This window comes from Molothrus ater, chromosome 5 (assembly GCF_012460135.2).
Source record: "Molothrus ater isolate BHLD 08-10-18 breed brown headed cowbird chromosome 5, BPBGC_Mater_1.1, whole genome shotgun sequence".
Classification (NCBI taxonomy): Eukaryota; Metazoa; Chordata; class Aves; order Passeriformes; family Icteridae; genus Molothrus; species Molothrus ater.
In genome coordinates, this window is record NC_050482.2 from 35778020 (window position 1) to 35792264 (window position 14245).

General features: G+C 35.4%; 1 protein-coding gene across 5 annotated transcripts in view; it reads right to left on the bottom strand.

Moving 5' to 3' along the window:
- The window catches only part of ZFC3H1 (zinc finger C3H1-type containing), a 42182-nt gene that overhangs the window by 918 nt on the left and 27019 nt on the right, over window positions 1-14245 (bottom strand). For all 5 annotated transcript variants that reach the window (XM_036400552.1, XM_036400551.1, XM_036400550.1 and 2 more), the window contains exons 22-34: window positions 13729-13915; window positions 13136-13327; window positions 10981-11218; window positions 9714-9819; window positions 9420-9618; window positions 8810-8904; window positions 7808-7918; window positions 5437-5541; window positions 5180-5345; window positions 4415-4515; window positions 3193-3294; window positions 2562-2601; window positions 71-133 (exon numbers count right to left, since the gene is read on the bottom strand). In XM_036400552.1, the coding sequence (XP_036256445.1) occupies window positions 71-133; window positions 2562-2601; window positions 3193-3294; window positions 4415-4515; window positions 5180-5345; window positions 5437-5541; window positions 7808-7918; window positions 8810-8904; window positions 9420-9618; window positions 9714-9819; window positions 10981-11218; window positions 13136-13327; window positions 13729-13915 (1705 nt within the window). The remainder of the gene's footprint in view (window positions 1-70; window positions 134-2561; window positions 2602-3192; window positions 3295-4414; window positions 4516-5179; window positions 5346-5436; window positions 5542-7807; window positions 7919-8809; window positions 8905-9419; window positions 9619-9713; window positions 9820-10980; window positions 11219-13135; window positions 13328-13728; window positions 13916-14245) is intronic.

A 14245-nucleotide genomic window follows, 5' to 3' on the forward strand; every position in this document is an offset into this window, starting at 1 on the left:
ATCTATGGATATGGGATATGCAGAGAATTTATATGAAACCTCAAACTTAATCATAAGGAGAAAACATTACATCTTTCCACAGTGTTGCACATAGAGGTAACTTCTGAAGGGCTCTCTGATATAAATGATGGACCTGTAAAACAAAGGCAAGTATTAAAAGTCAGCACAATTTCATGCACTCAAAATGAATTATTTGAAGCACAAAAATCTCCTGCAATAATTTTTTTAATAGTTTTGAAGTGAAGCATTGAACTGGTACTAAAAGCAAAGGCAAGTTTATGTCTGACCTTAATTCTGACCCTTGTATGAATATGATTAGTTACATGAGGACCTGCTATTTTTCTTCACAAGATTCTTGCTTCATTCATTGCACAGGATGGAATACATTCAGGGAATGAAGCAGCTTACTGAGTATTTCTTTCACCACTCAATATGTAGTCTCAAGTCTTGTTTATTGCATATCATCACAATCCTGCAATGAAAATGACTGTTTCATGGGCTTTTGTCCTTCAGCATCTACCTATCTATGCTTCAACAATCAGTATTAGTCTTTGCAACTCTCAAAAAAAATGGTTTTACCATTTTACGGTTCAAAATAGAGGACCAAAATATTTAATACTAGTACTTACTCAAGTGTCCTTCAACTACTGGTATCTTAAGTCCCAACTTCAATCAGAGTCACTAGGGGAGGTATTTGTTGGCATTTTAAATACTTGTACCCATTTTCATATTCTTTTAACAAACCTTTACATGACCTCTGAAGGAAATAAATGACAGGTTCTCCAGAACAGGAAATCCAGAATCTGAATCACAATTCAATTTTAAAACAATATCCTACTTGCTTACTAGAAAATCCAGTTATCTGGAACAATCACTGATTTGTGTAAACAGTTTTAAGTGCTCACTACATCAGACCAAAGACCCCCACAAAAACCCAACTGCACTGTGTGTGACTACTTAAGTGATTTTACCATATACAGTATAATTAGTGAGGTGGTTGCAGAAGAAAACCACAAGATTTCTTCTGGGTGTAATCCAGCTACAGTGTTTCACATATGCCTTCATTTTAATTGGTTCATTTTCTTTAAGGGCCCTCTTTTTATGCATTTGACATATATTTTTCTAACCAAACAAATCAGAGCTCTTTTCAGTCACCAGCCTTACTACAGGCAGTGTTTTAAGATGTAGTCCATCTAATACAATGACTGAAGCAGGGATCTGTGATTAATTACAGATTACACCAAACCATCAACACAGAGACAGAATTAAGGTTTAATAGGCAATCCAGCCTTTGATATCTCCCAGCTTTGAGCTATTTGATCTAACAAAGTAATTCTGCTTAGGGGATGTTGTTCTTAAACATTCTAGGAGACCATAGAAAAGGAAAGAAAACATTTCATATGTGAGTCTAACAACAGCCATGCTACCCTTTATGGATCAGTTAAAGCTTTAATATTGATTCAGAAGACCACTGACAAAAAAGAAGGATGCTAAGAGTAAGTCACTATTAAGATGACACAAAACCAAATACAGCAGCGAAGTAGCTCAAATACCACAAGCAAGAGATGAACCATAAATCAAGGGCCTCATGACAGCCCCCATCCTCAAATACACAGCATCTTTTCACAGATGGAAGAGTATTTTGAAGGTGACAGCTACAATACCAGGAAGATAATTCTATTTGAAAAGTGATGCAGTTGCTGTGCCAAAAAACCTCTTTTTTGTTTCTACACAGAGTGATATTTCCCTACTCTAAGTACTAGTAAGTAAACCTATTATTTTGGAAAAAAGGAACTGGACTCTTGTGTGTGGTCAGGAACTATGGAAACTTTTTTCATACATTAGTTTGGCAGACCCCACCCTTCCAACTACTTCACAGAATCAGAGAATGGTTCGGGTTGGAAAGGATCTTACAGATCATCTAGATAATAAACCCCCTGCCATGGGTAGAGACATCTTCGACTGAACTAGACCAGGTTGCTCAAAACCCCACCCAGTCAGGCCTAGAAACCTCATCCCTGGAAGCAGTCTGCAACTTCTCTGGGCAACCTGTTTGTGTCTCACCACTTCAAAATAAAGCTGGTTTTTCTAATCTATCCAATCTACCTCTCAGTTTGAAGCTATTCCCTCTCACCCTAGTATGACATGCCCTTGCAAAAAGTTTCTCTTCAGCTCTCTTGTCCACTTGTAAAGATAGTCACTATCATTTTCCAGCATGAGTCTTGCTTCCTCTGCTAGAACTTAAAATACAACAATCGCCTCCAGGTAAAAAGCAAGAAAAAAAAAAAAAAAAAAAAGGGAGAAGAATACAGCCTTCCCAGTATGGGAAAGATACACAGAAAGAGCAAAAGAGCATGCACTCATTATATAATCCATTCTACCTCAACTGTCAAAAACATTTCTCACACCTGAGGCACATGTTTTGGTGTCTATAAACAAGACTATTTCAACTAACTAAAATCCTGGATTTACAAGATTATCATTGTTTTGGATACAGCCAAGGAATGAGAAGTTTTACAGAATTTCATAATTACTCATTTTAGTACACTGTGTTGACTTACTTCTCTTTGTCCCATTAGAAAGCATTCGGCAGCAATGGCTCTGAGGAAAAGAAATATATAAAAACATTTATTCTTGAATTATTTTAAATGCCATTAGTGGCAGAATACTGACTGTGGAATCGAATTACTAATTCCTTGAGAAGAAACTAACTTCCAATGAGATTAATCTATTGTGAAAATATAAAAATAGCCATTTTTTTAAAAACAACCTTACATGAGCAAGACATTTCAGTGGTTCCCCATTATGAACAAACACTGAAGAAAAAGATCAGTTCAGCATCACTGGATAATGGAGAATACTGCTATTGTGATATATAAAGGGGAGGGGTAGAGAGGGGGAGACAGAAGTCAATAGTTGAATTTTAAAAGGCAACTTTTAAATACATAATTCATATTTATCTGCAGCATATCTATTCAGTTAAGTTTCCCCAAGAGGGAAATTTCAATTCTCATTTTAAAGAAGTGACAGTACCTCTGTCTGCTGTAATGAAGTTACTCTCAAAATAAGCTTATGAAAGAGAAGCTTCAAGTACAAGCCCAATTAGAAGGACATTTCAGATTTACCTTTGTGAAGTAAACCTTACAAACAAAAGCAATAGCTATAAAAACAGATGTATGACTGTTGCATTACATTTTCCAGATGGCCAGGCAAGTTGGGATATTATATGTAAACATCTTGGCTTGTAGTTTCAGAATCTGAACATTGCTCTCCTCCCAGTATCGCAGAAGCAGTCTGTAAAAGGCATTCATGAGAAAGGACCAGTGCTCTAATCACTTGGAATAGAAAAGCTATCCAAAGATAGAAACACATTACACAAAATACATTACACCTAATCTGAGTCAAGAGTTGCAAGTAGGAAAAAGCCCAAGCCACCATATACAAATTTGATATTTTCCTCAGAACAAAACAAGTTAAGATACACTTTCAGAGAATAACTAAAAAGTGTGAAGTCAGAGAGAAAACATGATCTTGGCATATTACAAGTGGATTCACTTTTAGCATGCACAAGGTAACTACACGTTTGAAAAGAGACAAATTAGTTTTATAGTAATGGGGCTAGGGATAATATTCAGTCAGTTCTGCTCACCCATTTCATGCAGTATCAACACTGTCTAAGGGAGCTGCAAGTTCCATCTAGACAGAATCGCAACTTGGTTTAAAATGAAGCCATTCAACTTCATGTGCCAAAGGCAGGTGTGTCACACTCTCCCCATGCCCACAACCACACGTGAGCCTTGCTTTGAGTTCTTTGGGGTCACTGTTGATGATGAACAGTGTTTTGGGACTTCTCAATATTACTAAAATATTCATGTGTTCAGTGTACCTGAACACAGTAAAATATGGACTCTCATCCTGGCAGAGCACATTTTGAAACACTGTTCAAGAGCCAGTGCAATGCTTACATTAACTGGTTGTTACCCATCAGATTTCCTTTAAATTATGATTTATCATTGCTAAATAAATGTCAAATTAAGCCTTAAGCTAGCACTGTTATAGACTGATATATCCATTTTTATCTCTTCTGGAACTATACTTGTAATAGATCATCAAGTAACAACAAGATTTTAATATATATCCGATGTTTCTCTACCCACTTGAAATTTTGACCATTTGAAGTCATCATGTATAATGCAGAGTTAATTTCTGTATAATTATAACCTGTCTGTAGATAGAACAGAACATTGTCAAATCTAAGATTGAGGTGACGTCAGAAGGCACAATATGCCTCAAGCAACATGCAGTAATAGAGGAATAGCTTTACTTCTGTAGTAGAAAGCAAATCATGCATATCTTGCACAAAAAACAATAGTTGTGTTAATCACCTGCCTTAATTGAAAGTATTTTTACATACCTCAGTGCAAGTCCAGGATTAGTAGGCATGGTAGAACAAAACCGTTCCAAGGTTTTGGAATGCTGAGATTTTGGAATGCAGCTCAAATAAAAAAGAATTACCTGTAGAATTTGAATTACAAATATTAATCCACTTTATAGTCTTATTCTGCTAAGAATAATGGTATGACAAACTATGAACACTATGACTAAAATGAGTTGCCACCTTCAAACCTTATCCCTCAAGAACACATAAATCAGTTTGAATAATATTAATTTAGTGTCAAGTTGCTAGCACCACCTACTTTAGTCCTTCTAGCCTGCATTTAATACATAAAGATAAATGTACTGCTTGCCAGCAAAAAGGGATCCAAGATTGCTGTAAGCTTTATTCTGTCTGTATAAGTGCTCAACTTTTTCCTCCTACCTAATTTCTTCTATTTCTCAACCATTATAACTTCTGTGATCAAAACTCCTTCCATCCGCAGACCCCTCTTGTGTAACCATATCTTCCTTCCCTCACCAATTTTCTCTTTTCTGTAGAAAAAGATCATTTTTCATTACCATGTCATAAAGTTTCTCTTTTGCATTACAGGACCTTTATTTGAAAAGGTCACTGCTAGATACTCTTCTGCTCAAAACACCACTACACTCAGACACTTCCTTCTTTTTCTAGCTCTCAGTGTTCATATACTGGTGCTGGACTTGAACAAATAGATTACAGGTACCTGCTAACAGGTCATCAGCCACTTTGTTTAACTAAAACTGCCCACAGACACATTTTTACCTTATTATGAAACTCATAATTGGTCCAATAATCAGCAGTACTAAATGGAATTGGATATTGTGTGGGGACTGTCACCAGACATCTGTTCACTAGATCAGTAAAAAGCTTGAATTCTTGAACTTTGTTGCTGGATTCAACAACTTTGCTATTGAGAAAAACAAGGTAACTGGAAGAAAAAAAAAAAAAGAAAAAAGATGGCTCTGGTAGTGTTCATTTAATAGTTGAGATTAATTAACTTTCTTCCCTTAAGAACTTACTCCAACCAAATGTTCTGAACAGTTTCCTGCTGCATCACTGCCCCCAGAGCTGCTTCATAAGCATCCAGTGCTTCACCAACACTTGCATGAAGAGACTGGCACAAACTGTTTATAATAAAAGATAAAAACTGTTGTGTGTAATAATGACACAATTAAGAATTTCCCATTCTCAGATGCAACAAAAAAACACCAGTGTTTTCAGCTTAAATGTATCATGGACTAATTTATCAGTCAATTTATTAGAATGGGTAAGTCTCAAAAGCAGGTAACAAGGAATACCATGAAGTTTGAAATACAACCCTTAAAAATAAGTATTACAAACTGTCTTCTATTCCTGTAAAGTATCCTTTACTAATACTAATAAGAATGCTCTAATTGCTACAGAATACGGAGACAAGTCTTGAGTTTCCATTTCAAGAGCTCCAGAACAATACATTTTGAAGTCCAATTAAAGCCACTTGAGAAATAGTATCAGTCTCTGGCAACAAAGTTAGTATTTTGAAACAAATATTACCAGGATCTGGGGTAGAAACATACTGATTGTGACAGAGGGAAAAAGAAACTGACAAGAAAGGTCAAAAACCCCCCCCTTAATTTTCTTCAACAGTTTCTCAAAGAAACATAGAGTTAGACCAACACACAAGGCCTAATCAAAGACAGGAGCAGACACATTTTTAGATCAAGACACATAAAAACTCCACATTTCAAAGTGTAACATGAGAATGAAAAAAAAATTAAGGCTTGCAGTAAGTAATGAGGGGGAAAATCTAACAACCTCATAAAGGAGTACACAGAAATATATAAAGTGTAAGATAAGGTTGACCTTGCTACCGAGCCCTCCTGACTAAAGCTACAGAATATGTGGGTGATTCCACTCCTGCTTTCCCCAGGAATTATTAACTAAATCACCTATTTGCTACTCTTTCTAAAATAGTGTGTGTATGCATTAGTGTGCAAACATGCGTGCACGCACAAATGGACTTTCGAAGTAAAACATTGTTACAAGACCTTTAAGGCTTTGCAGATTTCAATCTATTTTTACTTGGTAAAAGTGAACTTTTATGTTTTTGGTCGTCCATACCTGAAGAAAGGAATATAGGTAACACAGGCCTAGGTACCTAGATACCTACTGCAGCAAAACTCAAAATGAGAAACACTCAATTATTAGCTCTGAAAGTAATTTAGGTACTCCCTCCTAGAAGAGGGTGCTAAAATACAGGCGAATCTGAGCTTAAGTCAGCATACCTTATGACTAAATAGCGACCTAAAGTGTCTTAGTAACAATGCTTCTATTATATGAGTGGCAAACCCAAAACTGAGCTTGTCAAGAGATATTTTGCTAAAAATCAAAAATTAAGAAGTATTTAAGTTGACAGTAATAGACAATGCAAAAAAAAACCCATAAAGATAATCTTTAAATAAGGTTTTGATCAAATTTTCTTGAAAACTATACATTTTACCTGTAAGTTGTCCACCAATTAAAAACAATAAGCAATAGTGTTGACAAAGTACTGTGGATTTTCACTCATTATGTGAAGCAATATCATCCTTGCCCTTTTACTTATCTGAAAAGCCAAATAGCTACTTGTGAAGACTGACAAACCCAGACCATGAAATGGTAAACTTCTTAAACAGTTACTGAGGTGCTGTAACCACAGTTACAGCAGTGGTAACCACAGTTAAGTAACTGGTGTAAGTTACAGACAGCTAATAATGTGGTCTCTGGCAATCCTGTATACTGCTGCTATCAAAAGGAATGATGGAAGAAATAGAAAAAAATAGCAAAAAAAAAAAAAAAAAAAAAAAGGAAAAAAAAGGGAAAAAAAAAGAAAAAGATTGTGTATACATGACAAAGACATGTTCCTTTACAACCTCTTGTGGAGGAATAAGTCACCCTCCTGCATTACTTTGCTCTGGAGCTTCTCCATGAACAGCTAAAACAATGAGTCAAGAAGCTGGGGAGATGAGGACTAAACAGAATGGAAACTTAAATAAAGTAAAACTATTGTAAAATAAAAGGGAGACAACTGAAAGCTGAGAGAAAGAAAAACACTACTAGGAGCAGCAACCTAAACCAAAAGTAAAACAAACAAAAAAACGTTTTGAGATGAACACACCTATTACCATTCCTATAGGTCAGAATTTCTGAAAGATTTCTCAAGTGGAAAATTTAAGCTGACATGCAACTCAGTTTCATAAAATTATCTCCATTGTGCAGCAGGCCAGTATGTTCTCTAAGGACTGGCCAATCAATTTTTCAGAGAATACAAAGTGATACACCCTCAGGCTAGTAATGAATACTCTGCTTTTGAAAATGCAATTTTACTCAGATACAATAGCTCTTTCTCAGAAATTCCTGGGGAAATCTCACCAGTAGATCTGCCACAGATAAGGAATTTGCTGGTTAACAACATCATCTGTAAGATGTTCTTTATAGAGAGGTGATGTAAATTCAATTGGCATTGGAAAATTCAAGAGATATCTACAAGAGAAAAAAGTAGGAGTAAACAAGAATAGCCTTCTACATGGAAGAATCCTATATAGGTGTAACACTCAGTTACAAAGTCCAGTTCATGAAAAATACTAAAAAAATGCACTTTCCCTAGATTTCAGTTTAATTCTACCCAGATAAAATCTGTTCAGAAAGCATTTCACAGAAATATAGAAGTAATTAATAAAGAAGGCATTCACTCTTTCATTATATACAAAGTTAAATGTTGCCTTATATGATAGACTCTCCCCTTCCTTCATAAAATGCATCAAGTACGTAAACAAATGTAAGCAAGAATAAAATCTAACACCTAACTTAGAGATAAAAACATTTCAAAAGCTCATCTGAATAAGCTTTAACATGGAAAGCTTTTGCTTTGAAGACCTTCACAGGCATCATAGGGAACTTGCAGATTTCAAAACTTCTGTCTTTCAACTAGTTGCTAAATTTCCAGGGGAAAATCATCAGGCTACATATGAAACCTGTATCTTCTCAACAATAATCTAATTAATAACATGCTGGACCTCTTGATGAAGGTCTTTTTCAAGTGCCTAAACAGTGTTATTTTAAATATGTAATTTTAGGCATCTAGCTTTAGGGGGAAATACCAAAACCAGCTTTGGTATATATATATGATTGATTTTCATTACCCAAGTCCAGACACTCAACATTTTTACTGTTTAATTTTTAGATATACGTGGCTCTACAAATTAGTGTCTATGCAAAAACAAGTGTAAACCTTATGCCAAATCACTATTCACTGAAGTTTTGGCGAAACATGCCATGCTAAAAAATAAGCGTTTAAAAGTTCTAGATAATCATGCAATTCAAGAAAATGCCAATATTTCCAAAATTTAAATTAAAATATTATTCTAAACATACCTTAAGAGATCCATGGGACCATGCTCTTGGCATGTATTCTCAAAGAAAGCTGCCACGAAATCTTGCAACAGTGGAAGAATACTGCTTGACCTTTCCTGTTTTGTTTGTGGTTTTGGTTTTTTTTTTAATGAAAAAAAAAATCAAACATCAAACTGAATATGGTGAGACTAATATAAGCAAACATCAACCTGAATATGGTAAGACTTATATAAGCAAAATAAAATACAAGTGGTGTGTCTATCTCTGCAATGCTCCATTGTCATCATTTTCACACAAATGAAGTTGAAATGGGGCAGTCAGCAGTAGAAAGAAGCTGAAAAAATATTACAGGGTGTGCTTTTACTGTCTGTTTTCTTTCTTAAGGATATTACTAACACTGAATTAGAACAACACCAATTATAAAACTATGGTTTTATGTAATTGCTAAGATTATCTTTTATCATGTCACTTGTCTTGCTAATTATATTTTTCCTCTTTATAGGAAGGTGTACTAGACATTACAAAAATATCACTAAGTTGAATCAATTTTGTAAGATTTTTAAACAACACACTAAGCCCAAACTTTGCAGAGCTAGCAGACCAGCAAGTAAGTTTTGAAGTGGAGTATTACCTGTGAAACAAGAAATTTACACAACCGATAAAAAATTTCTGCATTCTGAGGATTCTTCTCAAAAGCTCCAATCCACACCCTTTGGGCATTTTCGCTCTGCTTCATCTGCAAATACAAGGTGGCCAAACTCTCCAAGAGCTGACAGTTGTTAGGGCAGAGCTCCAATAAAGACCTACAAAGTTCTGCAGCAGACTCCCACCTTAAAGAAAAGTAAAGGTTAAGTTGAAAAAAAAAAAAAAAAAAAAAAAAAAAAGAGTCAAATACTCCAGTTAAGAATGTCTTGAAACAACTTACCTTTCAAGAAGTTTCAGCAAAGCTATCATGTTCCTATAGAGAGGAAAGCAGGTAGCTATTCTTTTGTCAGCCTCAAGGCTTTCATCAGTACATGTTTTGACTGCATCTACAAAACAAAAGTAAAAAACAAAGCCTTTACACCTGAAACAGTGTCAAAGTTATGTGAAGCCTTAACATAATAAAATGTCTCCTTGAACATAAGGAAAATACGTAGGTGTGAAAAGATATTTCTGAGAGTGCTTTTTTTTGCAAATTCTTAGAAATAGATGATCATCTTTGGAAAAGCTCTCATTACTTATCACCACAGTGCAAAGACAAAGCTTTCAGTTTCATCTCTTACTCCTTTTAAAAATAGGAACCATCCTACCAATGAAACACTAAAGCAATGTTACAGACAGAAGTATATCCCTAGATTTAAAATCACATTCCAGGATTTTCAGCATAGCTGCTGAAAGCTATTGAGGTAAAAGCTAATGCAGGATATTCTTTTTCTCCTCAGCATAATAAGAAGTCATCCAACAATGAACACCCCATTACCACAGCTAGACTGCCCTCACTCACACAGCTGGGCTACTCCATTAATCCTTGAGTATTTCAACACTGCATTACCAACAGCAGCATAGATATTTTCTCAGTGGAAACTCCATACTGCTACTGGCTAACCACTAAATACTGACATTTAGAAATACTATGTAAAAGTATTTGTCTGCTACTATGAGGTCTACCTCTGGCAGCACTACCATAAGCTAAGAATTCAATTTCTTCTATCTTCATTTTCCATTTTAAAAAAAATTATTCAATTTACCTGAACTGTGAATTAAGATAAACAAATGCATTGTTCTGTCTCTTTTAAGGAAATACACTAATATTCCAGGAAAGTAACTTCCCAATACACATATCCTACCTGAGGGGAAAATAGTAAGAAAGAATGACAGCTGAAGTTTGGTTTTATGCCTGCATAAGCCCAAGAAAACCTGCAATGTCATACAATCACAAGCCACTGACTGGTCTTTTTCTCTGAACTATCATATTCTACCAAGATAAAGCTGAGCTGAAACCACAGATGAAAAACTCAAGAGTGTTGGTTAAGCACCCAAGAACATGGATTTTCCTCGCTATTCTGGTTAAATCAAAATGCAATATCCACTGGATTAATTCAGTGGCTTAACATAGTCATCAACACTGACTTGAAATTCTGAAGGTGAATAATACTTCTTGAATTACAACATGTGAAGAATGTATTAAGTATTTATCACCTTAATCTTACCTTCAAACATAGCTAAAAGTGTATCAGGATCAGTCTTCACATCTTCAACTGTCTGCCATGGTATTAAAAATGGCTCTTTGTGCACAATCCTTGAAGGACTGACATTAGCTGGATCATAGAACTTGACTGGGAGAACACCAAATTCAATTAGATGTATATAAGCCAGCCAAGCCAAGCAACGGTCGCTTGCAGTAAGGTGGTCTGATATCATCTTTTCATTTGCTGATTTTAAAGCATTCTGTAAAGGTTGAAAGAAATACATTACATTTCAGTCAAAGAGTCTAAGATTTAAGAACAGGAAAAGAAAACAGGAAGAGTAGGTTTTAATATTCTCAAAACTTTTCCAGAGAGCAGACAGGAACTAATTCTTTATGTAAATCAGAATCATATTCAGCTTATGTGAATGTCTGGTTAGTCAAATTATGCACAGTTTGTAGTAAAAGGTTCAAGAAAAACCACAGAAGATTGCTATTGCAAAAAGTGAAGAGACACTTTGAAAACACACATCTCCCAACATGTGTTCATTCAATTTTCCTGCTGTATTCTCCTATTACTTCCAGTTCCATAAGAAGTAATACAGTAGCTCTAGATACAACTCATCTACAACCTGGATTCAACTTGCTATATCCTACTAGGTCTTGTGCATTTGGGGTTGTTTGTTTCGCTTGGGGTTTTTATTTATTAAATTCTTGTTATAAAACTACTAAGTTACACCTATTAAAGTCCACCATCTCCAGACATGTTATAAAAAATGTTTTGGAAACCTCACTGACAACAAGGATACTACTTGAAATTTTTCTACTAGTCATATGCAAAGATAGAATAGTCCAGTTAATCTAGCAGATACTAAATAAAATAATTAGGGCATGCAATTAAATAAAGTCTAAACACAATTTCTTTCTAAACCACAACAGAACCTCATGACTAGCAATGTGTCAACATTTTTCTGGACAAACACAGTATGATCAAAGAATGCATTGTTCAGGAGAATGAATATACTTGCAAATTTATGCAAAATTCAGCAGAACGCATGTCCTGAAGTTGGTGAAAACTAGTGTTTCAAAAGCATTTCACTTAATACTTGAAAAATAAGTCCACAAAATACTTGAAAAAATTGCTTTCAAGTTTTCCAATACACACTGCTATTTACTCTGAAGTAGCAGTTACTCCAAAATTATTCTCTCTGAAATACAATTAAATAATCTCTTGCCAAGTCATTCTTTTGAACTACATACTTCAGACTCATTTGGAAAAAAAAAAGTTTGACTTTGTGATGATGCTTTGAAGAAAGGCGAGGGTAACCAACCAGTGTAATTCTCCCTGTATTTCCATGTTGATTTGACACAAACAGTTTTTTTCTCCAGAGCCCTCCTTTTTTTTATGCATTCAGAGTTACATTTCTCAGTACATTTGAGGAAAGCCAGCACAGCACTGTGCTTTCTCATTCCAGCTGGAGCCAGACAAAAGCCTGAGGTTCTCAAACTCTGAGGGCAGTGACAGGCTGCAGCAAGCAACAAGTGGCACCTACTGGCAGGACTGAAACAACCTGCAACTGAAAGGACAGAGCTCCCACTCAGGGAGAGGGTGATGTCCATTTCTCACCCTCAGCCACCACTTTTATCATCAACACAAGAGTTAACAGTCACCTAAATTACTTCTACAGTCATAGTTCTGGCCTGAGATAACTCAATGACTTCAGGGTTGACAGAAGCAATAAAATCTAATTTAACAGTCTCCAGATTTTATAGTAGGGCAATACTGTTAGATAACTACTATGTTCTTTCCCAAGAACTACTGGTTTGATAATTTCTGTAGCAATTTTGAATACCTGAGGCAATACTCTCAGACCTTTCACTGCAAAAACCTGATCTATGGTTTACAAGAAACCAAAAAATAAAGTATCTCCCTGGGAATTATTTTGAGACCTAGTAGTCTACACTATTAGCTACACAAACAAAAAAAAGTAGGCAACAAAACCCTCAAAGCCACATCCAGGTTTTACAATGGTATCATAGCTCAAAGCAGAAGCCTCTACTTGCTGAATAAATTCTCCAAAAGGAAGGCACAGTTCCACTAAAGTTCAAACTACCACAGTCACACAAATTAAAAAGGTGGAGCTATGAAAACACTCCTGGGGTGGTAACTTGGAAGTTACCTGCAGCAGAACAAGAGCATTCTGATGTCTTCCTGTAAAGAGGCTTAAATGAACCCTGTAGAGGAGTGTCTCCAGCAACTGAAAGGACACAAGATTTGGGTTTTCTCCTCCTCCTGTCACTTTCATTAAGAACTGTAGCATCCTCCCACATACATAGTCTTTTCCATCGAAGGAATTCTCCAAATTCAAAAACTAGAGAGAAATAATAGTAACAACAATCAAAATGCAAGTAAAGCTTCTAGGTTAAGGTTTAAAAATCACACAGATCACAAACTTCAAATAACGCCTTTTGCTATCTTATCGACCAAATTTTCATATTAAACCTCTAAAGATACCGCTTTTAATAGTACAAGAACACCCATGTTCTGCAATCAATTTAACACATTGATTTTAAATAACTTTTACTACCTGAGGAAAACTGATGATTTCTATAAATAACCTGCAAGAACCTGAATAGTTTCATTTTCAACTTTTGAGTTTTCAAAAACAGTACTTTTCATTTGACACTTTCCCTGTCACGTTCACTGACTTTATAGAGTAGAAAACACACACTTACAGGAACATTTAATATATACTTTGGAATTTTTACTTACTGTCCACCAAATTTGATAAGAGGGAGCATATTCCACTGCTGTTTCACACATTTCCTGTATCTCCTCCTTGGTTCCTCTTTTTGAGAAAAGTCTGAGGTAATGACACCAAATTTCAGGATTTTCTTTGTTGCTCTCCAGGGCTCGAGCCAAAACATTTAAAGTAGAATCTAAACACTCAGATGATGAACTGTAAAAATTAAATATTGAAAAAAGGACTCACATCAGCTATGCTGGTATTATGACTTCCACTGTATCAAATATGAAAATGGATGTTTTTAATTAGAATGGAAGACACACCCAGTATCTTTTCTTAAACATCATCCTTTACTATCAAAGCTTCAGCAAGTTTTCAAGTTTCAGAGGTTAGGAGGTACAATTGTTATAGTGCACAGAAATAGGTATTCTATGAAGATTGCCAATTCAAATAAAAGAGTCCAAATTAACTGAAAATTGGTAAGATTGATCTCTAAGCAAAGTTCTCAAGCTGCAAGGATATAAAGGCATTCACATCATAGAG